This window comes from Schistocerca serialis, chromosome 9 (genome assembly GCF_023864345.2).
Source record: "Schistocerca serialis cubense isolate TAMUIC-IGC-003099 chromosome 9, iqSchSeri2.2, whole genome shotgun sequence".
In the NCBI taxonomy this organism is placed as follows: domain Eukaryota; kingdom Metazoa; phylum Arthropoda; class Insecta; order Orthoptera; family Acrididae; genus Schistocerca; species Schistocerca serialis.
The window spans coordinates 350726446-350751785 of NC_064646.1; the positions used below are offsets into that span (position 1 = coordinate 350726446).

The following is a 25340-nucleotide window of genomic DNA, read 5'->3' on the forward strand; positions in this document are numbered from 1 at the left end:
CTGAGTCGTTATGCTAGCCATTTGTCTTCCATGCCTGCTAATCCAGCCCATGACCTTTTTTTCGACGCCTCCCTTGATGTCGGGTATGCAGGCCGCTCCTCCTCCCTACTACCCCCGGGAGTCCGCTTCCGTCAACTGCTCCATTCCCTTTCCTTCCGCTTTCCTAAAACCTTCTTGACAACTTGGGGTACAGCACCGTCTTGGCTCCGTCCCCGGATCGACTTGCTCAGAGGCCTATGTCAATTTCCCAAGGATGGTACCCCTACACTTGTTTACCGTCGGGCATTTGCTGCTCTATGTGCACAAATGACGGAAGCCACATTTATTTACACCGATGGCTCGAAAACATCGTTAGGTGTAGGGGGTGCCTATATTGTTGGCGACACCCCAAATCACTTTCGGCTTCCCGACCAGTGTTCGGTTTATACTGCGGAGCTTTACGCTATTCTCCAGGCTGTCCACTACATCCGCCGCCATCAGCGGATACAGTACGTAATCTGCTCAGATTCTCTCAGCTCTCTCTTAAGTCTCCAAGCTCTTTACCCTGTGCACCCTCTGGTCCACCGGATTCAGGACTGTCTGCGCTTGCTCCACCTGGGAGGCGTCTCAGTGGCGTTCCTCTGGCTCCCAGGACACGCTGGTATCTGTGGAAATGAGGCGGCCGATATAGCGGCCAAGGCTGCAGTCTCTCTTCCTCGGCCAGCTATTCAGTCTCTTCCGTTTACCGACCTACGGAGCGGTTTATGTCGCCAAGTTGCTCATTTATGGCATGCGCATTGGTCAACACTTCCCCATAATAAATTGCGGGAAGTGAAAGCCCTTCCTTGCGCATGGACCTCTTCCTCCCGATCGCGTCGTCGGGAGGAGGTAATTTTAGCTAGACTCCGGATAGGGCACTGTCTTTTTAGTCATCGACATCTTTTAAGCGGTGATCCTCCCCCACTCTGTCCCCACTGCTCTCAGCCGTCCATCACATACTCCAATCCCTGCTTAAAGCCTTAGGCCCTTCCCAGAACACCTCTCCTGAATCCATTTCCCTCCCGACCCCTATGACACGCCGCACACCCACCTTCCACATGCTCCACAAACCCAAGAATCCTGGACGTTCCTTGTGGCTGGTTATTGTGCCCCCACTGAAAAATTTTGGTCCTCATTGACCAACACCTCCAACCAATTCCTTCACCGACTCTCCACCATCCCCATCCGTTTACCTCCTGGATCCCTATTAATCACAGTTGATGCCACCCCCCTATACACAAATATTTCTCATGCCCATGGTCTTACCACTATTGAACACTACCTTTCCCAAGATCTTTCAGACTCCAAACCCATTACCTCATACATCTTACTAACTTTATCCTAACCCACAACTGTTTCCCATTTGAAGGGAAGAATAAAAAAAATCTGCGGCACAGCCATGGGCATCTGCATGGCACCCTCATATGCCAACCTTTTTATGGGTCATCTAGAGGAGGCCTTCCTAGCCTTCCAAAACACCAAACCCCGTGCCTGGTTCTGGTTCTGCTTCATTGACAATATCTTCATGAAGTGGACTCAGGGCTAAGGAACCCTATATTTGTTCCTCCACAATCTCAACACCTTCTCTCCCATCCGCTTCACGTGATCCTCCTCAACCCAGCGTGCCACCTCCCTAGATGGTGACCTCCTCTCTCATGGCTCCATCCACACCTCTGTCCACGTTAAACCCACTAACCACCAACATTACCTGCATTCTGACAGTTGTCATCCCTTTCACACCAAGAAGTACATCCCATATAGCCTGGCTACCCGTGGACGGCATATCTCCAGTGACAAAAACTCGCTTGCTCAGTATGCTGAGAGTCTAACCAAGGCCTTCACAGGTAGACACTATCTCCCAGATCTAGTCTGCAAACAGATCTCCCATGCCATTTCCCCTCACACCCCCAATCCTCCCACCAACCCCAAGAACCAGCCCCTTCATCACCCAGTATCACCTCTGACTGAAACAACTGAACCACATTCTTTGCCAGGGCTTTGATTACCTATCATGATGCCCAGAAATGAGGGACATCCTACTTGAGATACTTCCCACCCCTCCTCAAGTGGTGGTCTGTCGTCCACCCAACCTCCACAACATCCTAGTCCATCCCTATGCCACTCACAATCCCAATTCCTTGCCACAACAATCATATCCTTGTGGAAGACCCAGGTGCAAAACATGCCCAATCCACCCACCCAGCACTTTCTATTCCAGTAGTGTCGCAGGTTTATCCTACATCAGGGATTGGGCCACCTGTGAAAGCAGCCATGTCATTTATCAGCTCTGCCGCAATCACTGCACAGCTTTGTGTATTGGTATGACTACCAACCAACTGTCCACCAGGATGAATGGCCACTGTCAGTATGTGACCAAGAGCCAAGTAGACCATCCTGAGGCACAACATGCAGCCGAACATAACACATTTCATTTGGAGCCTTCCCTCCAACCCCAGCTTCTCTGAACTGCAAAGATGTAAGTTATCCTTACAACACATTGTCTGTTCCTGTAATTATCCCAGCCTCAACCTATGAAAAGATACTGTCCCCATGCCCTCCATCCAACATTTTACACCCACTCTGTCCTGTCATCTCCTCTTCATTCTCATCTCCCATCCAGTTTACTTGCAGCCCTCTGCCAACACACCTGCCTGTCTTTCCCCACTCCTCTCCTTCATGTTCCTTCTTTCCCCACAATCTCCTGACACTGCACCTGTTGGCAGTCTAGTCCCTGCACACTCCACCAGACAGTGTTCATTTCTCTCCCCACCTGTACACTACTATCCCTTGCCCTCCCCCACTCCCTCCAGATTGCTGCTTGCCTCTCACTTGATGTTGCATTCCAGCCTGAGATGCTGGAGTTGGCAATCATGTGTACTTACATTGTGTGTGTGTGTGTGTGTGTGTGTGTGTGTGTGTGTGTGTGTGTGTGTTGCTGATGAAGGCTGTGGCCGAAAGCGATATGTAAGTGTATTTTTCAATTGTGCCTGTCTGCAACTTGACATATCTTCTTTTTGGTAAGTACCAATCTGTCTTATTCCTACCAGGAGTTTCCATTGTTCAATACAATAGATTATAGTTACAAGAGGAGCTAACTCAGCTGCAAATAGAATCCGACAGGGATTGCATCGGGCCCTGGAGCTTTGATCAGTCTCAACAATTTCAGCTGTTTCTCAATGCCACTGGTGCTGGTATCTATTTCACTAAGAGGTATGAAAATGAAATTGGATCGGTTCTCCTGGGCTTTTCTTTGTAAAGGAGCATTCAATAACAAAGTTAAACATTTCTGCTTTTGCTTCGCTACCCTCAATTTCATTTTCCGTCTCATCCATGAATGTCTTGCACTAACTTTGGTGCCACCCAAAGCCTTTATATACAAACAGGATTTCTCTGGGTTTTGTGAAAGATCATGTGACAAAATTCTGCTACAGTAAGTCACTGAGGGCTTCAAGCGTTGCTTTCTTGACAAGTGCATTTCATTCAGCATCTCTTTATCTATAGCCCTAGGCTTTGTTTTGCATGTATTATGCTGACATCTCTGATTCTTTAGAAGTTTCTTTCCAGTGACTGTATACAATGGAGGGTCCTTCCTGTTATGAAATGTTGTACTGAGTACACATAAATTCATTGCATAGTTGACTATTCTTTTAAACTTGAACTGTAGTTCCTCTACATGCTCCTGTCATGTGCTGGTAGTTCCAAGTTCCTCATTGAGGCATGACTTTACTGGTCTTTTTTTCCCCCTGGTTTATTGAAGATATATTTATCTTTCTACTTGTTTTAGAGAAAATATTGCACACACAGAATTTTGTGGCAATACAAAATGAAGTGATCAAATTGGTTCAGTTGTAAGTGAAGCAGATGGTAGATTTTGAATCGTTGGTAGAATATTGAGAAAATTGACTCAATCTACAAAGGAGAGTGCTTATAAAAAACTTGAACAATGATATAGGATGGATCTCACTAGTGAGTGGGACCCATACCTAACATAGGAGAGCCATTAAAATGTAAACGGGATTTTTGCACTTTGGATAAGAGAGGAGTCAGTTTTTGATTAAGGCACTAAATGTACGAGATGGTTGTAATTAAAAAGCATCTGCTCACAGAGGTCCAGTGTGGACTGTAATTATCATATGACAGCAAAACTTGGTAGGTACTCTAATGCTTTAATGTGGAATTGATTTACACTGGAAAAAAATTATTCCAGTTTTGGCCACCAAATGCAAATTGGTGCAGTGAATGGAAGAAAGATGTACAGAAATGTTTCCATATGCGATGGTTTGGGAATGGCGCACAAGCAGAAAAGGACAAACAAATGAGAAGGGCATAATGTTCATTTTATTATTAACTGCTGCTTTCGTAAGTGGTTCAATATGAGCACCGGAGACATTGATAAAATGCTGTATACTGCCAGATTTTCACCGGGACGTGGCCAAAATAGGAACTAATTTTGTTCCAGCATAAATCAGTTCTGCATTGATGCATTAGCATATCTATAAAGTTTCACTGCCACATGGTAATTGCAGCTCACATTCAACCTCCATGGGGAAACTGCAATTTAATTACAATTTCCAGGTAGTTAGTTAGGGACATATACAAGATCTATCTATTCTTGCATCATCCCATAACACCTGTTCCCTCATTATTTGTAACAATAAGTAAGATGTGCATTACTCTGTTGTGCACACATTTTTTGTTTTGTCTTGAAAGAAGGTGATGGAACTTATGAAATTTTCATTAGATTCAGTACACAGTTTACAAATTAAAGAATTGCTCATTGGTCATGATGTAGCTAAAAATAGAGGTTATAAGCATTGGGGTCAAATGTCGCAAATGAAAATATTGCTGCTTGCAGACTTATGGAATATAAACCATATTTAACTACCACAGAAATCTCATTAGAGGCAGGTTTAAATGTTGCTAGTGTTCACACCATTCTCAGAAAGCACCACTGCATTTTGTGAAGTAGGTACCACATCATCTCATTCAGATAGAGAACTGTTCGGGTGAATAGCTGTTCGCAGATTTTTATTTGATTTGTTGCGTAAGATGGAGAAAAGTTTTTACAATGGCTGTAATCTGTGATAAGATATGGATACACAAGAGAACAGATATAGAAAAGAGGAGGAAGAGGGGTTTAATCCTGAAATCTCCCTTCAAGAGGAAATTTTCTAGCAACATTCTTCTGTGATTCAGTAGTTTTGTTTCTCTTCACAACGGATACACAATGAATGCAGCATATTATTACCCGCTCTTGGTAAGTGAAATTGTACAACATGAATGGCTGAGAGATCCCAAAGGGCAATTTCAGCCATCCAATTGGAAAGGCATCTTTGCTTCATTGCTTCGCAAAATATGAGTACTTTGTGTGGAAGTGTAGCTGTTAAGTGTAGATAACTGTAATGGTGTGTGTGGGGAGAGGGGGGGGAGGGGTGTGTGCGTGCACACGCATGTGTGAGAGAGAGAGAGAGAGAGACACCAACCAACAGTATCACATATCTTCACTTCACAAGACACTGCGGAGAGGTTTGGAATTTAATCCAGGACATTTGCACAAAAACAGGTGATCAGGTACTTTATGCCACCACCCCTCCTCCTCTCCCCTCTGCTGTAAAGGTGAAGGGAAAATTGTCAACAGCAAATGGTAAACCTGGGCAGTCATCCAGCCAAATACTGGCTACGCCCAATGGTGATTTGATGGGAACTGGTGTATCCACCTCGGCACAGCTCATGGTTGATGTGAAGGTTGTTTATTTCAGGAAATATTATGCTTCTATACACACTAGCCTTAATCAGCTATAAAATCTATGAAATATACTGGATGGACACTTCGTAAAAATAGATAAATTCTTGATATTTTCCCATAGATGACTACAGCATGTTTAGACTTCAGAAGGTGGTGATAGGTTAATAAAAATGCACCAGTTTTTCTTTTGTTGAGGAGTACAAGTATAATTGGCTGTACAAGTGCTTCTCTGTTGAGGCAAGCATCAAGAAGCTGCTCATCACATGGAAAAAAGTAATTATTTCTCCTTTGGTAATTTTATCCATCACCAACAAACTAGGGTAAAGGGGGGGGGGGGGGGATGGAGGAATATTCTAGCTGTCAGTATCAACTTGGTCATGTCAATGACAACTGGCTCAAATCAACTATGGATATCTATGGTTTGCTCATAGTGAGAAGAGCTAGAGCTCCCTAGTCCAGAATTAGCACAAGTCAGTCAACTTCGGTGCGCTCACATTATGCATACGTCCCCTGCCTACGTCCCAACCTCACCATTCTAATACAGAAACTTATGTTGTAGTTATTGTGAAGTGATTGTTGTGCTGTGTTGTGTTCCATAGTAAAGTAATACATCTCTCGATGAGCAACGAAGTGATTCCTGGTCCATCACGGGCAACACCAGATACTCCGTCCATTCCTTGGAGGAGGGCAAGGGGCAATAAATCATGAAGTGGAACAAAGAAAATAAATATTAATGTCACTGAGTGTTGTGATCAGGAGATCAAATATAAGAAGTTGTTCCACTTCTCTCTCAACTGATAAGATAACGGTGTGATACACAGGGGCAAGCTTCAGCTCTGAGAAAGGAATTCACAAATTTTGAAAGATAACCCTGGAAAATCACCAGAATCTCTCGGGGGGGGGGGGGGGGGGAGAGGTAAATTTCAGTTCAAAATTTTCTATTCTACAATGCTTTGAAGCTGCCTCCTCCTTTGCCTAAATTACTTTAACCCTCACAATACTCCGCCCCGATAGCTGAGTGGTCAGGGAGGTGATCTGTCACACCAAGGGGCCTGGGTTCGATTCCCGGCTGTGTTGGAGATTTTCCCCGCTCAGGGACTGGGTGTTGTGTTGTCCTCATTATCATTTCATCATCTTCATCATCAGTGGAAGGCAATGGGAAACCACCACTGGAATCACTTCCCTGGACACTCATGCTGTGGACCTCTCTGACGAGGTTTCCCCCATGACAAGGTCTGCCATAAGGCAGAACACAAGTTTTTTTCACAATACTAAGGGGCATGTACTCTGTGTCTACCTCTTGACAATATTATATTCTAGTCGGTTACTTGATACTTTAAAATTTTGAAAAAATATTTATTTTGTAATAGTTCTTCTACCAGATTCCACAAGTTTTAATCTTTTTAGTTAAACTAAACCCAAAAAAAAGTCCCCGCAGCAGAGCTCACTTTCCCCAGTTAATGTTGTATTCAATATTTCCAGGTTCAGGGCCTTACTTCCACATCAGTATCTCTTTAAAAATTATGTTGAGAGTAAAAGTCAACAACAATGAACTAAATTTGCATTTTTTAAATGTTTTGTGGTGGTCATGAAGTCAGTAGTACACAATACAGAAAGTGCATTGATATTGCTAATAAAGAACAGCTCGAGTGTAAGATCACAATTCCAGTCTTTGTTAAGGCTCATTTGAAAGTGTTGTGTTCATTTGAAAGGGTTGTGTTAACAAGTATGACAGGAAAAATATTAGCTGCTAATGATGCAACAAGTGCATCAGGAGGGCAACAGAGAACAATCGTCCATGAGATGCAGCCTTCTATGGGATATTCATGTCGGAAAACGAACATTGTCAACATTCAAGATATGTTCAAAACAAACCATTAACTTGCACCATGAACGCCAAATGAAAAATGATGTGCCCAGTGTTCACAAAGGTTCTCACCATCAAGATCGAAGGCGAACTCCTTAAGAGTTACAAAGAATGCAGGACATTAATACACAGACCAGGAATCAAGTGAAAGCAAGCTATTTTGACCAGCTACTGGCCAAAAGCAGTGCTCTTACCATAGTTGTAATTCTCTTAGACCCATTTTCCCACTCTCGCTTGCTGTGACATAAATATTCCCTACTGCCCTTACAAGATCATTCACATGAGAAAGAAGCGTAGGAGTAGAACACCTCTGACCTCTTACAGCACAATAAATAACTTTCCAGCCAATATCACAGTCATAGTACTTGTATACCAATGCGTTACGGCATTGATTTTAGTTGATCTTGATAAAACTCTGTTGGTACCTCTAATTTCTAGGGGTTGTTTTTTCATATGCATTTCCTCTTCAAATCCCAATTGGTTGGAATTGAAAACAAATTCCCTACTGAATGAAGGAGTAAGTTTGTTTATCTCATCTACAAATTTTCAGGCTGATTCCACATTTTGTTGTGCTTTGTCAAGTTGATGCTTTGTTTGTAATTTCGCTGTCTTACATTTTCCATTTCTGTAGCGCTGTTTGAAGTTATGCAACGATCCACTGCTTCCCTTGAAATCACTGTAATCTATGTCATGCACAGTTTCATGTGCATAATGTAGGAGGTCACTATCGTGCACATCCTGTAAATTGTATTGTGCAACCTTGAAACACACAAACACCAGCTTTTGTATCAAGAGCGCCTTGTCCTCCCTTGAATATCCATAGTTTTTTTATGCACTACATTGTCATATTGCTTGCAGAATTGTTCAAAATATTGTCATAATCTTCTTTTTTTTCATTTTTCCTTCTATGCTGTAGATGATCTTCCATGTACCTAATTATGTTTAGTATCCACTTCTTGGACAACAATTGTCTTTACTATGTTTCAATGGAGACAGGATTTGTGGCTCCCTATCTGACAAGGATGATTAAGAACACGTCTTGACATCGGTTTTAATATCACCTTCAGTTGTCAAGCATGTATCGTCATCATTTTATTCCTTACGTACATTGTTCCTACAGTTGAGCGTACATGACACCACCCGTTCCACTGACTCATCTTGCAGAAACATAAATATTTCATTTGCCACTTCTATTTCAAGTTGCGAAATTCCTTGGGATTTCTGATGAAATCTCAGTTACGGCAACTGTTGTCATAGATATAATACAGTGTTTGGCTTTCTTTATCGTTGCCATTGCTGTGCTTTGTACCAAGAACACTAGCACTGTAGCACTGCTGTGAGTTACTTGTTGACTAAGCAGTTCAACTATGCTCTGTAGCCTCAGGCTGTGCTTACCATTGGATACCACCAGTTCTGCCCCAGTTGCCATTAGCAGCCAATATTGTGATTGCTTGTAGACAATACATGGAGCATCAAATGTTGTAAACGTAATTGGCCTTTTATAACTTCAGACTCAAGGGGTTACTTGTAAGTTTGTGCTAAAAGGTATTTTCAGCTTCTGAAGCCTACTTACAAATCAGTAAAAAGTGTGTTGTTAATATAATTCAAGAGCAGTTAAGTAATCTTTTTGTGGACATAAAGAACAGCAGCCCCTCGCTGTTAATGCAGATTATGGAAAATGCCTTGGTATTGGTAGGTTAAAGTGGGCACTTTGTTTGCATGTGTAAAAGAATTTCTTGTCATCCAGGTTCAATAACAAAGTCAGTTATTCAGAAACCCCCATGTAGAGTAATGATTAAGATACTTGGCTGGTGTGCTGGAAGTAGTGAGCATGAGTCCTGTCATGTGTCAGTCTCCTTTTTTTTTTTTTTACATCACGATAGAAATGGCTATGTTTTTATTCAGTCAATTGTGACTGCATCCTGAGATACTTGGGATCATAGCCTATACTACTGTATAAGTGGTTTCAAAAAGCCCATCTTTTCACTGGAGACGTCTCTGTGTTTTTGTAGTCACACTCTGCATAAAATGGAATTGTACTTTTTGACTTTTTCTTTTAATTCTCTTTCCCTTAGGCCAAGATCTACTGGGAAAATCCAGTTGGATAACTTCAACAGGGGTGTCTTGAGGAAAACAATTGAAGACTTCAGCTTGGTGCAGAAGACTGCCGCAAAACTTTGACCAAAACTCAAGAAAAAGATTGGCTGGACTTGAATTTTGGGTATTAAATCTCTGTAGAATATTTAGTCGTCCATGGGATGAAAGCGGAAATGTGCGTAATAAGAGGTCTTTACTGCTAGAGTGTGAATACATTATTATTTATGTTAACTTTGTAAGGTGGTTTGTAAATATGGTTCTCCCGAATCTTCCACCACAGTCAGTCATTGTGGTGGACAAAACACCCACACAGTATGATACCAAAGTGAAGATATTAGAATTGTTGCAAAAGAGGCATGTTGGCGGTAATGAGAATATGAGGAAGCAGGCTCTGTTCGCTTTAATTCAAGAACAGACCTGCTAAAAAAATGTATATGATCAACAAAATGGCAAAAGATAAAGGCCGCATGTTTGTCTGCTTGACACCTAATAATTGTAATTTGAGTGCAGAACAACAGGCATGGGCAAAAGTAAAACAACTGTTTAGGGAGCACAGCATTTCAGGGGCCATGTCGAACGACAGTCTCCTGCAAACTGCAAGTGAATCCATTCTGTGAGTTAACTGCTGGTGACTGGGAAGGATACTGCAGGAAGATCCAACAACTGGAAGAAGATTACTACATGTGCAGCAGTCTTGTGGAACTCACAATAGACAAAATGATTAATTTTACTGCTGAATCAGACAGTTGTGACAATAATCCATTGTCGACAGGTGAAGAACATAATGAGAGTGGTTCTCAGTGATTTACGTGTTCACACAATTCAGCGTTACGCTCGCAAATGTTCAAAATTTTACGCATTCTCTTTTTATTTACTACTGGTTATTTTTAAATTCGAATTGTCCGTGAGAACTGATATGGAATTAATAGCAACAACCACCATCACTCAACACGAAACTATCAAGTTTGATTTCACAAATCCTGTAAACTTGTCTTACATCCTTATCTCAATTTTTACTTACGTAGACATGTAATAAGTAGCAGTAGACGGTTGTTATGACAGTGGCTAATAGGTGGCACTGTCAGCGCCAATTGAAGCACAAATTATATGTCAATGCAAGTGTGTTGCCAGTGCTGTTTGATGTTAGCACAGCTTGTTACCCTTGGGAGCCTATGTGCTGGGAGTCGGTGGATGGTGCTTGCTTATTCTGATCCCTCAGGATCCTCTCTTCTTCTTGCAGACAGATTGGGGCATAAATGAAATGTTACTGGTAAAGCTTCAAATATATATATATATATATATATATATAAAACAAAGATGATGAGACTTACCAAACAAAAGCGCTGGCAGGTCGATAGACGCACAAACAAACACAAACATACACACAAAATTCTAGCTTTCGCAACCAACGGTTGCTTCATCAGGAAAGAGGGAAGGAGAGGGAAAGACGAAAGGATGTGGGTTTTAAGGGAGAGGGTAAGGAGTCATTCCAATCCCAGGAGCGGAAAGACTTACCTTAGGGGGAAAAAAGGACAGGTATACACTCGCACACACACACATATCCATCCGCACAGACACAAGCAGACATTTGTAAAGGCAAAGAGTTTTTTTTTTTACAATGCAGAAAAACTAAAGAACAGATTTGAATTATGCAAGGAGGACAGAACCTCAGCTGTTGCGTTACTGGAAATATGGAATGTACTCTGTGGGGTGTGGTTACATGTGAATAGTATCAAGTGCAAATAAATACTTCCATTTATGGAGCATGATGGAGGGCTTTTAATAGTTTGAGCAGTCATTATGATTTTCACACCAAGAAAGGGCAGTGTATATGAAACAATTTTAGGTTTTTATGTCCATTTACTGGGACAGGAATTGTTCCAAGAAGATAGTTTATGCAGTGTTATAATGCCATAAATTAAACAGCAGTACATGTGCAAGACTGTATAAAATAAGATGCCTTTTCTGCCGTCCATTATTACGAGGTTTGATTATTAGGGGGGGTGCTGTTTGCTATATATTACCTCATTCCAACATCTCAAGAAATGTGAACAGTTTCTTTGTGACAGTCTGAAATACCATTGACTGCTATTCAAGATTTATATGCATTAATAACTAGGATGATTCAGGCTGCCCTGAATGCTGAAAGTAGCGTTACTCCATATTGTGTCGATGTTGATATTGTTTTATTACAACCACTCCCTATAAATGTTTCTTAAAGTTGTCTTTAAAACATAGAAAAAGGCTTCAAAAATGTGCTACATAATTCATTGCTTTGGAGTGTTACTTTGACCATGAGAAGTGTATGAATAGGCTTCCTTGATGTCACTTGATAGTGCAAAGTGTATTAAAAAGTGTTTATAAGGCATCCATTCACTTATATTATTTGGTAGGAAAGGGAGCGTGGTCCCTAGACTGCATTTTCAAATACTTTGCTTGATACTTTGTACCATCTTCGAGGTTAACATATACACTTACAGTTTACAGAAATTAATGGATAACGGTTGAAACTGCCAAACCTTTTGGCAAATCAACAGACTGCTGACCAAAGGAATAATCGTGTGGACCAGTGGTTTATCTGCCAAACCTGATCCAACAAGGAATACTTAATGTTTATAGAATCAATCATAGATTATCATTATAAGTGTCTCGTATGAATTGTGAAGCAGTGGTTGAAGCCTCCACTTGGCCGATTTTTGCATTGGGTGTGCCACACACTCCTACCATCAACTGTCCAACTCTCTAAGTGAAAAAAATTAGCTGCATTATGCTTATGATCTGTATATATATGTTTCTTCCATTACAAAATGTTCTTATATATTTGACCAAGTCCTATATCTTGTCTCAACTGGCCATGATTATTTCTTCTCCTTTGCTTCATTATTTGTGTGTTACTCTCACCTCATTTCATTTTCTGTAGCTGGTCTTTTCTAGTTGTTTTGAGGCAACTACCCCTTTGTGCAGCAGATTTTGAAAACTATGTGTTACTGTCACTAAAATACTCTTCCCTCTATTCTCTGTCCCCATTTACCTTTTGAGTCTTGAAAGAGTGAAACCTCTGCTCAGTGACTGCAACAAATATCAATTGAGCCACCAGCTCCCAAAATATTCAGTAAGTACATAAATAATATTTATGGATAATACATCTGTTACTTTGTGTTTAATAGCTGACATTATTTATTACCTTTATTTCAGAGAGATGTTTTCCTACTGTTTAGAAAATAGTGTTTAGTACAGATCACTAACCACAGTTATTTTTCTTCCTATTTAGGAAATACGTGAGTATGCCCAGTACTTGTTGAGGCTTGTCTTTAGTGGTGATGAAGAAGAACGTTAGTGAAGTTTACTACTTATAATTTCACCGTTTGAGAACCACACTCATGGGGGAAGGCCACAAAAATGTGTAGAGTCTACAGGCACAACTCCTGCAATACTCAGTTTCAGCAAATGAAAGTTGTGTCATTAGATTTTATCATTGTTATTAAAATGAAGTATTTAATTTAAAATGTGAATTATATTTGAAAACTGTTTCATATATTAAATTAAAAATAGTGCTTTTTGTACTAATCCACATAAGGATTTTATTGCATACTATGTTTCTTGTAATTTATTTCCCTTTATACTGCACTATCCGCACTGATACCTTTATTTTTTCAGGTGAGATGTAGGCTAAATGTTTCTGTTTTCTACCAACCTTCAAAAAACACCAAGGCCAAGAATATTAATTATTTCATTAATCAAAGCCATAAATGCCACAGTGAGCAAATAATATAGAATAATAATCGTGCCCTTAACCATGTAACATGGGATCAGACCATCAAACTTCTCGTCTTTCCTCTCTCATGTGAGAAATATCACTGTAGATGAGTTAGTACAAGAAACACAAGTGTTGACAAAATCCAATACTTAGCTTCCAGTGGCCACTTACTTTCACCTTAGTGTACAGTAGAGCTGCTTAGCAGAAACACAATTTGACTAATTGTGTAGAAAATAACTTTACTACTGAAATTCACAGCTAGTTTCTATAAGCTAATGTGTAAGTGTGTTTCCGTTGTGCCTGTCTGCAACTCAGCGTGTCATCTTTATGGTGAGTAGCAATCTAGCTTTTCCTTACATTGCTGGTATTTGCAAAAGAAAGGAAAAAAAAGTGCTTTAACAGATCACAACAACTTGCAACACAACGACAAAATTATGTGGCACGTACACAAATTACAACTGTTATACAACTATCACCTCTCCCTCTGCAGAGTATAGGTCATTCATGTTTTATCTTCCTAAATTTATTTTTCATTAATAAAGTCATGTTATATATAACCCATTAGTAGCATAAAAATTAAGTAATGAGCAGAAAGCATAGCAATACATATGTACATATGGAAGAAATGGGTTGGTCAGAAAAACAAACTAGAGAAGCAAAAAGCTAGTAACAAATTTCTTAAATCGATCACTTCACACCTTTTAAAGTCAGGATACCCAAACATAAACAATAAGGAATTCTGCAGCACCAGAGAACACACAAAAGTTATTTGTTAAACTGACAGGAGATTAAAGACTGGAACTAGCGAAAACTCTAGAAATGACTTAAGTCCAATAAATGGGCAAACAGCAGTGTATCTACAGAGTTCAATAAAACTTTACAATAATGTTACATACAAATATGCTTGCTGTTCAACAACAATAACTTAACTAATTATTATTAAAATTATCATTATTACATATAAGATCATCAAACTAAAGACACACTTAAACATGCTTTGAATGTGTGCATTGATGATACATCGAAATATTTTCTCATACAATGTTTCAAATTTTTCTTCAACTATTTTTTAAAACTTTCTTAATCATTTTGATACGTGACATGCACTGTGGTGTAATTGCAGAGCACAGCACTGTAGGGTAAAGATGTCAGCACATGGTAGACAAATCATCCACTCCGTATCATTGCATCAAATTAGTTTGTTCATGCCAATAGGCAACCCAATGAACTGATTTCCAAAGCAGGCTGTTGCTATAGCCCTTCCTGGGCAGTCCCAGCAATGAATTACATATATATGCTCTCCTGCCCGACTGGTATTCACTGCCCATATTGATCACCTGTAACATGAGTTAAAAACTAGGAGAGGTGCTCTATCCACTGATGTGTGGATATTTTCTGTATGTCTTGTAGCTTTTCGCACAATCACCTTCTGAAATCCTGAAGATACTTATGAATAACCCTGTGTACATGCATTAATTTCATCCACAAAGTTCATTGTGCTTAGGACTTCAAGTGTTGTTTTTGTTACTGAAATAAAGTCAATTTATACTTTCAGTTCATGTAATAGATGAGACACTATGGACTTAAAACAGTTGTATATGAATTGAACATCAAAATAAATTTTTGTACCACTGTGTGGAAAAATTGAAATGTTTATTGGAATATTATTAAAAAAAAACCTACAGTATTTATTTGCACCTGACATTCTCACTTCTACAAAGAGAACCAGCCAATTTCATTACAGACATTTGTTAAAACAGTTTAAGAATTGAGAAACAGGGGTTCTGAGTACTTTTGTAACATGGAGCTTTGCTTCCAAAATGTAAACAGATTTAGAACAGCCCAAAATACCTTTACACTAAGAAAATGAAATGTAAAGGAATTCTCTATGGCTGGTAGTCATATATCTCCCAGCGTGCATGACACCAGAATGTGGTGCATAGGAGGGCAAAGTTCTTTTTACATGTGACCTGGAAATTCATTGCCACATTTGTATTTTTCAACTGTCACAACATAACTGCATAGAGACACATGCCAGGTGATGTCATTGGTGGCTACCATTTTATCCTGTATTTTAGAACTCAAGATAACCTAGTTTGCCAAACACCGTTCGTTACAATTTTTTTAAAAATGCAGTCGAGATAGTTTTATATTCATAAAATAGGAACTAATGTGATCCAAGTACAGTCACGATCCAGTTCAAAGCAGTTATCTTGCAGTGCGAGCACAAAAACTGATCGTGAGAAGTTATTGCGGAAAATACCTACACAGGCAGCCATGGCCAAGTTGCTGTTGAGGTCATCAATTTTACCGACACTAGAATGAGAAAAGTGTTGCAGCACTGACAGAGAAGACAATGGAACGGGCAAGGAAATATCGACAAGCAAAAGTTAAATAAGTCAATGGCATGCAAATTACAGGAGGGAGGACACAATGCAGAGTGCAGCAGGATTAAGTATCTGCCCTCAAGTGGAATAATCAAAATGCTCACAATAAATACTTCACTGATGATATAGATAAATGTGTTAATCAACTTCAATTTCTGTGATAATCGTGAACAATACAAGGAAATACCATCTGTGCAAAAACTTCACAGCTTTTGTCACACAGAACTAGACTTACAAGGTAGCAAAGAAATTATGAGGAAAAGTTTTCCATCTTTAGCATTTGATTTTGAAAGGTGCCGGAATGAGTGAGCCATTGTGTGTGAACTAGGGGACATACAGTACTTACAAATTGATTGTTTACTAAAGATCTTCAAAAGCATCAAAATGAAAGTGCCCACTTGTTTATCTATACGAACCGTGAATTCGTACAAATGTCATTGTGAATGGCAGTTGCAAGGTTGTACAAAGAGTAACCTTTCATTGTTGTGAATGCAGAGTTCCATTTTGGGTTCACTTCTCCCCTATGGTTATAACAATAAAACTTTAGTATACATGAAACTGTCAACCATCTTGCTCTCTAATCTGAAAAAATAATGAATTATGCTTTTATTGCTAATAAGTAAATGTCAAGTGTCATTTAGCCCAATACAAGACCTTCAATATTAGGCTACTTTGGGGACTTGAGTGTCAGTTTAGCTGCTTTTATATTCGTGCACCTTTTCAGTTGGCCTCAAAAGGCTGAGTGGGCTTCCTTTCAGGCCTTTCCAACAGTGAATATTTTGATTATATCACCGGAGATCAAACCTGGGGTCTCAGCATTACTAGACAAAAATGCCAACCAGTAGACCAGTTGGTTTTTACTGCTGTGGCTTTAGCTTTTATGTTTGTGACATTACAATACTTCAAAGGTTGTTTATCACTCCAAAGAAGGTGTAATGACTACTGAATGATAAATACTTCGACATATGAAGAAACCAAAAATATAATAAAATCACTTGGCATAGATTTGAACAGAGAGTCAGCATTCTCACCCGCAACTGAAATGCCAGGCAATGAATTAACAAACACAGTCGTGAAAGACAGTGACATCAACTGGAAAGGTAGTTATACGAGTACTGCCAACAAAGTGTCATTAGCATCCAAGGTAAGGTATACTGTATGTCCCGTTTGTGTTCTTGTTCTAAATGGGCACTTCACTCAAGTGTTGTGTAGCATGTGACAGCACTCCACTTGTAAGAGTACTAGTGTGCATACTGTTACTATCTCCTCTCCCTGCTTCATGATCGTAAAGATGATGGTGCTGCCACCTTGGCCATGTAACCAGTTCACGGTGTTTTGGTGATGTACATAGCTCCAATGGTTCAGAATACAAATTTACATGTCCAACACTTCTTGCATTTATCACGCAAGCTTAATTCATATGTCTCTTTGGAACCAATTCTGAATATGATTGCAAAATTCTGTCTAAGTCCATGCTGAAGAACACAGCAATAACAGAAATTTTAAGACTGAAATAATAAACAAAAATGAGTAAAGAATTCAAATACAACCAATTGTATGCAGCATGGGTACACTAGTTACAGCACGGAGACATGAAAAGCTTTCGACCTACTACTAATACTTTTCTAGTGCAAGTATACAAAAATAATGATTGCATATGCTATAACGTGTACTTACACTACAGAAAGACTGATAGCTGTGCCATATAACAGCTGAATAAAATAATCACAATCTCATTGACATGGTAGTCGCAATTGAGTTGCTGTACATGAAGTTCTTCAGTGTTCGTGTGCTGTTGTGTCATGTCTCTGGTGATGGGTATGAACACGTTATAGTGTTTGATGAGGAGTCTTGTTCATGACACCCTATTTGGGTAAAAACATAGCCAAACTGTACACTCTTGTTCATGGCACCCTATTTGGGCAAAACATAACCAAATTGTACATTAACTTTCAGAATATCTGTGCACATTATTCCTGAATCAGAATATTCATATGTGACTGATAGCGGGATGAATAAATTTCTTTTGACAGTGGAGTCAGTACTTTTCTTTTGTCCTAGGAACCAACCTAGATTATACATATTGGGAAGCTCACGAAGGAGCTCTGTACGTACAGTCCACTCATACCCCACTTGCTCTACCTGTTCTAAAAGAAAACAATGTAAAGTCAGGGATGGAATAAGGACAATACATGAAAAGCATAGATTGCTACTTACCATATAGCGGAGACATTAAATCGCAGACAGGCACAATGAAAAGAATGCTATACATGTGTACAGCAGTCTTTTCATTGTGTCTGCCTGATCTAAAATAAATAATGTAGAGTTGAAACAATTATTACACAGTTCTGGGGAACTTGTGTTTCTGGGCATACCATATTTAGTAGTAGTGTAGTGCTTCGAGAATTTACACGTAAATTCTGGAACTGCTTGACCTTCTGCCACCTCGAACATGAGATATTTTAAATACAAGTGTGAGAGAGAGCCTATTTACTGCACAACACGTCTGTGTGTGCAGGATTGACGTTTATCTTGGAAAGACAGGAGCTGCATCAGACAAGTGGCATTGACAAGTGTTTGCCGGCCACTCCTTGGAAGTTGTATTAAAAGTACAAGGAGTGTCTGTGTAATATTCCATAATTTTTGATACTGTGATTATTGTAAAAAAGACAAACAAACAATTGACCATAGACTTTTACTTACTTCATGTCTTAGCTCTGAACGAAGCAAGATGTATGTCATGTTCATAAATGATTTGGACGCTAAACTGTGTTTAATGAATTCTAATGTTTGATGACTAAATTGACTTGCACAAGTTTAAATGTTCATACGAGAAATGGCAAAGTTGTTTATTGTGATAGTTGAAAATATATTGTGATTGAACTGAAAGTATTCAGCGAGCAACCAATTACTTCAAAAGTAGAGTCTTTTAAATTCCTATAACTGGTGAAGGTCTTCGGAGAAGAAGTTTTGGAAGATCGAGCTAGCTGATTATCCAGAGAAGAGGATTGGCTAGACGCATCAAGTAAGTCAACTGATGAGAGGGAGGTGTGAATTTTGAATGCAATCCAGTTTTGCACTGCTTCTCGTGTTGTCAAAACGTTAGAGTAGTTGATGGCTTATCACCCACAGTGAAAGGAGACCTGCTTCTGCTAGGAGTGTGTCAACTGGGCTTGCTGAAATGCTCCAGGTATAAATCTCACTCCATTGTGGTGGACCACAGATTTTTTAAGTGAGCATCTTTGTATTTGTTATGGTGTGGAAAGTGAAACAACAATTGGAAAGTGATTGCTGTCACATGTGTTGTTACATACATAAGAGAGTGATTTGAACCGCCAACTAAATGGTATGTGGCAATATATATCCCAAGGGCTACATTGGAGTGAGTAAGGACTCTGTTGTTAAGTAATTGGAACTTGAGTTTTGAGATAGCCTCTTCTAGATTTGTTAATGCTTCTGCACATGGGTTTGTGTATGGATAAGTGCCCCCTTTAAGGAAATGGGGGATAGTTGATCCACTAGGTCGACCATCTCATATTTATTTGCAAATACGTCTTTATTCTCTCTCAGAAGTGGTAAGGACTTGTAATAAGCATGAGATGCTGTGTTCAAAAAATCTAATTTTTCATATAGCAACATCTACTATAGTGTTAAAGTAGACTTTGTTGGATATTGGAGGAAGGCCATATATACAAAGGGTATAAAAGTATGAAGAAATTCAAACAAGAACACTAGACTGCTTGGCATTTGCAGATGACGGTGCTTATTACAGACTCACTTGAAAGTGCACTAGAATCACAACACCAAACAGGGAAAGTATGCTTACACATATAAGTTGGCAGGGGGGGAAAAAAAAAGTTCATGAGAATAGACGAGTAATGCATCTCAAAAGCTTTAAATAAATAACACAATAACTAAAGTGGGTTTTTTTAAATGTGTAGAACAGATATCAACAATACACAAAGAACAGATCGCTGCTCACCAAATAGGTGGTTTATCTGTGTGTGTGTGTGTGTGTGTGTGTGTGTGTGTGTGTGTGTGTGTGTGTGTGTGTGTTTTATTTCAGAACGACAAATTCATCCAAAAGCTTAACATATTTTAGCACTCATTTTCATTGAGCTGCTCTGCGACTCAATGCCTCCCTTGTGTGTTCGGTAGCAATCTACTGTTTCTATGCTGTTGCTATTCCACCCTGGACTTTCTATTGTTCGAGAATGGATATAAAACAACTTGAAGGAAAACATAGCAAATAGGCACTATAATACATAAAATGGAGAGGACCTTTCAAATAATAATAATAATAATAATAAATCTTTGACTTGTTACACAATTAAAAATCCAGAATTACAAAATAGAAAAAGAGATAAAAATGTGGGAGTTGATACGGACACAATAAGAAACAGAACACTATTTGCAGAAGTAATAGAAAAGGTAGGTTTTCAGGGCAGGAAAAATCAAGAACTGGAAGAAAGTGGATCCAGGAAGAGAAGGAACAACATTCTTAAAGACTAAAAGGTGTGTGGGCCCAAAGGAAAAAGCAGTTGAAAACAAAGAAGCAGAAACAACATTGATTTATTGTGCCCTCTAAAAGGATGTGCTAACATACAGGGAGGTCAGAAAGAGTCTCAAAGGCTTGTAAGGCCGTTGCAGGATTGGTTATTCTGAGAAGTAATTGTTCAAAAAAAATTCAATATGTTACATTGTTTCCAAGTTAATTAGCAGCGAAGTTAGCTAATCAGCCCACCACACGCACAAATTCAAGATGCCTGCAAGAAACGGTGCTACCAAATGTGTTCTTTGTTTGGTTTCCTGCTACTGAGAACCCGAGTCGAAGGCTGAGAGTCTTGTGCGCTATCAGAATCACTGACACTATTTCTGATGGGCCACTTGAATTCGCGTACACAATGGCCCGATTGGTTAATTACAATGCTAATTAGCTCTGAAACAGCACAACATATTGAATTTCTTTCTAACAGTTATGTTTCAGCACAACCTACCCTGAAACACTGTTACAAGCTTTTCAGACTTTTTCTGACCAACTTGTATATGTCATTTCAAACAAATGTTTAGCCTTCTGCCAAATGCAACCTCATTTATGAGGTGTGATACTGTTTCTTCAGTGACATGGGCTTCTGTAGTCTGTAGATTCATTTACCTCCAAACATCAACTGGATACAAATGTGGAGTTTCACAGATAAATGACCTTGTTGGGTAACAGGGCAGACATTTCTCCGTATTTTAAAACCATTTTTATTGGCATTTAGCTGTACTTCCCCTGCAAGGCAAACAGTGACATTGCTCCTATTTTTTTTATTTATTTATTTATCACTCTCACAGAATCTATTGTGTATTATTTACACTACTGTCATAAATATTCTGTATGTTGCTTTGTACATCATGTTTTTTGTGCCAATTGTTCTCATAAAAGTGTTGAAAATGTCAAATGTTATGTAGTATTATTTCAATGCTTGCTTTTCATCTGGAAAATACCTGCTGTATGATATTTTGAGTTCCATTTATTTTGGTGATGAAATAGTTACTGCCTCTAAAAATAGCTTCTTCTTCTTTCTTTAAGAGATATTTGTTCAGTGCGAAAAGAAAGAGAGATTTTTGCTCTCCTGTAAAATTTAGAAAAATGTATTCACACTGTTTCTGTTGTCATCAGTTAAAATGAACAATGAGGCTGTGGTTAATACTCACAATTTGTTAAGCAGACATTTGCAGTATGTACGCGTGTGTGAATCTATCATACAATTTTAATAATCACCTGCTTTTGTCCAATGAATGGTTTTTGCCTATAAGTTACCACAAAATGTTATCCCACTGGATATCAATGAAGGAAAATTTGCACAATAATGTAACTTACTGATTTCTTTGTCAAACTAAGTTAGTAATTAATCTTGGAGCATAAGTAGCTTGATATCTGGAGGAACCCCCTACTTTGACCCACCAGTGTAGGACAACAGCAAGATCACAATACTTGTTTAAGCCACAGTCTATGTTATCTGTGTTCCTCTGAGATACAGATACCACAGGCAGAGCCTTTTACGTTTTTAGAATCAAAAGCTAGGTGGTGGTGCTACTGCAATGTGACATAACTATTGTATTAAAGTTTGCCATTTAAGGCAGCTTAGAAATTGGCCCAGTACTTTTTAAAGTGAGCTTTTAAGGAAAGTGTTACAAAAAAATATAGAAATTTCAAATGACGGTTTCATTGGATGATTTTTTTACAATTTTCGTAAAAGCCTAACAATAACAATAATGCCTAAAATTGCTTTGTTCTACTACAATAACTAATCATTTCAAGATAAAACTGTTTACAACCATTATGCAGAATTTCATCAAGGTCATGAAGATCAATCAATATGAGTTGTTTCAAAATAAACCAATGCTGTGTGCCACTTTTAGGATTAATCCTCAACCCTCCTGGTGACACAGCCACCTACCATAGAGTTCTGTACTGTGGGTTGCTGCAGCTACGACCTGCTGATGAAAGCTCTTCTGAAGATAAGACAAAAACAACTCGAAGCTATGAAAAAAATACGCCACATTGTTTACAACCAAAATGCCACAGACAACACAGTACCACACGGTTCCATCCTTAACACCAGAGGCAGAAGCATCGCCACAAATGGCATGTGAGTCACGTGCCTCCTTCAGTGTTCTTCCACCAGTTGAGAATTTAAGCCACTGCCTGACCTCTCTGCAGCCACTTTACATTCCAAGCTTTATGCCAACTGTGTCTAGCAGTCCCTCAACAGAGTTGTTCTGCCAAGCATCCTCTGCCCTTCTCGGCCTAAGCTGACAAGCAGTCCACCACAGCTCAACGCTTCTGCGGACTTCGTCTCTGACCAGTTTCCAAGGACACTGCCTAATGGGAGACTATCATCATGGACTTCATCCAGACATGAACATCTCGGTGCATTTTCAGTGATTACCCACTAGGTCATTTCATGACAATTTCAGAGCCTACTTGCTACAACATTCCAGTGCTTCAGCGATTAAGTGAGTTTTAAGGGGGTCTTTTCTATGATGTGCTTGGGCCATGATTCCACTCCTGGACACACAGGTGTACGATGGATATTTTGTGTTCTTTTTTATGTGTCTGGCAAGCCAATGTGCTGTTGTATCCTACGAGTAGAAAGTAGTCGCATTGTATTGGCATCTATGCATGTTGTTAAGAATTTTCTGAAGATACAGTGGTGGCAGCAACAGTCTGTTGAAACCAGTCCCTATGAAATAAAACAAAAATACCAAGCAATCTTGGCTGCAGAAGATTTTTCTATGAACTATCAGACCAAACCGAATAGTGCTGACCCACATTCCAGACATCTGTTGTATTTTGTTTGTTAGACTCAATAAGGTTCAACTGCTATTGACTATCTGGGCACAGTGCTTGTAGTGTGTTGTTCCCTTTGGTTATGAACACTACGACAGTGACTAGGATCGACATTTGCTCCCTCCTTGTCCCACACCACAATGGCGATGAGGATCAACATTTTCTCCCTCCTTGTCCCACACTACAATGGCAGAAAGGGGCAATGTTTGCACACTACTCCCTCCACAATAATGGCGATGAGGTTCAACTTTCGCTCTGTCTGTTTCTTATTTGTCAATGGCACAAAGGATAAAATATTGCAAAGTTCAGTCACAGTCTACAACACTTAAGAACAAAGATTCACCATCCAGACTGCCAGGCTTTCTGTGCTTGCCGAATCTAGCCTTCCATCCCCGTGTACTGATTCAGAATGCTGCCCCCCCCCCCTCACATTTTTTTCTTGCACATGTGTACTCTCAATGCCTACTGTCTTTTTCAGTTTTCTTCTTGCTTTTTCTGCACGGCGTCTTCCTCAAGGCTAATGAATCCTCTTCCTCCTACTCTCAGTGCTCATCTGCACACTACGTATTCCACTGCATCCTGCTCCTCCCTCTTCAACACCTTGTACATTCCACAGCATCATCCACACCATTCCTCGACACCTTCTGTTCCTTTATTCTTGTCTACATACTCAAAGCCACCAGCACTCCTGCCACATCATCACAGCCTTTCCCCACCCCCCAGGTGCACCACCTTTTCAAGTTCCCATTAATCCATGTTGACAAGGAGACATTTTCTTGCCTCTTCCGTTCCTCCTGTGGCGTCCTTTTCACAGCACCAGCAGCACCATCGCCTGCAGCAGCATGTGTAGGTCATATGTGTTTCCAATTTGGCTCTTGCAGACCATCCACCTCTGGTTACGCCTTCCACAAGCTCATCAATATCATTGTTATCCATTTCTGGACCGATGCTCTTGGTCACAGATAAAATCTCGTTGACTACAGGCTCCACAGGTACTGACCCAAATGATCCAGTCACATTCGACAACACACTTCAACCAAAGCTTCTTCCAAGAAGTGATAGTTCTCTTGGCAACCCCTTCCCATGGCTTTTCAATCATCTTGATGCAGGCAACGATGCTGAAGTAATATTTCCAAAACTCTCAGAGTGAGATTGGTAGCTTCAGTCAACTCAAAGCAATGGTCGAAGAGTAATTTAATGTAGAGCTCCTCAAAGTTAGATATAATCTGCTGGTCCATAGGTTGGCGTAAGGAGAGGTGTTGGGAGGCAGAAACTGGATCTTGATTAATTGAAATTCTTGAAAGAGATTGTCTTGTAGACCTGGAGAATGGGCAGAGGCATTGCCCATAACAAGCAAGAAGTGGAGTGGGAGATTCATCTAAAGCAAATATTTTTTCACTGAAGAACCAAACAGTTCATTGATCCACTCACAAAAAGGATCATGTGTCACCCAAGTCTTATTGTTGGACCTCCACATCACATTTAACCTGCTCTTCTGGACTTTACACTTCTTAAAGGTCATGGAGTTTCTGAATGCTAAACAAGCAGCAGTTTAATTTTTCAAAACACTGCTTGCATTGGCACCGAACAGCAGTGAGAGACTGTCTCTCATTGGCTTGTCACTGGGCAATGTATTCTGCTTTCCTATTATAAACATACGCTTTGGCATCCTTATCCAGAATAGATGCGTCTCGTTACAATTAAAAACTTGTTGCGGCAGATAACACTCAGAATCTACGAGCATCTTGAAGTTGCTGACGAAGTTCTCTGCTGCCCGGGTGTTGGAGATAGCTGCTTTGCTGTGCCTCACTACACTGTGGATGCCGGTTCTTCTCTTAAACTTCTTGAACCACCCATGGCTTCCCTTAAATACTTTTTAGGGCACTGATGATCCTGGCATCTCTTTAACCAGGTCAGCGAATTCATTCTCCTCTTCTCATGAATGTTAATAGCGTCGCCTTGCTAATTGCTTTTCGTTTATCCATATAAGGAGCAGCCTTTTGACATCACCCAGAATATGAAACTGTTGTTTAGATACTCTTTGTCACTCCCTCTGAAGCTTCTATCTCCTTAATGTTGTCCTTGTTCTCGAGAATAGTGTAAATAGTTGATGTAGACCAATTGTATAT

The 25340-nt window shown here is 39.8% G+C and overlaps 2 protein-coding genes across 4 annotated transcripts in view; one reads left to right on the forward strand and one right to left on the reverse strand.

Annotated features, from left to right (window-relative positions):
* Positions 1-13317, forward strand: part of LOC126418529 (hsp70-binding protein 1) — a 52857-nt gene extending 39540 nt beyond the window's left edge. Inside the window, exons 6-7 of one of the 3 annotated variants that reach the window (XM_050085338.1) lie at positions 9707-9903; positions 13000-13317. In XM_050085338.1, coding sequence (XP_049941295.1) covers positions 9707-9739 — 33 coding nt within the window. In that variant the 3' untranslated portion in view covers positions 9740-9903; positions 13000-13317. The remainder of the gene's footprint in view (positions 1-9706; positions 9904-12999) is intronic. The other 2 variants (XM_050085337.1, XM_050085336.1) reach the window with 2 other exon arrangements.
* The window catches only part of LOC126418528 (transcription initiation factor IIA subunit 1-like), an 86977-nt gene that overhangs the window by 56598 nt on the left and 5039 nt on the right, over positions 1-25340 (reverse strand). The gene's annotated exons all lie outside the window — the stretch shown is intronic.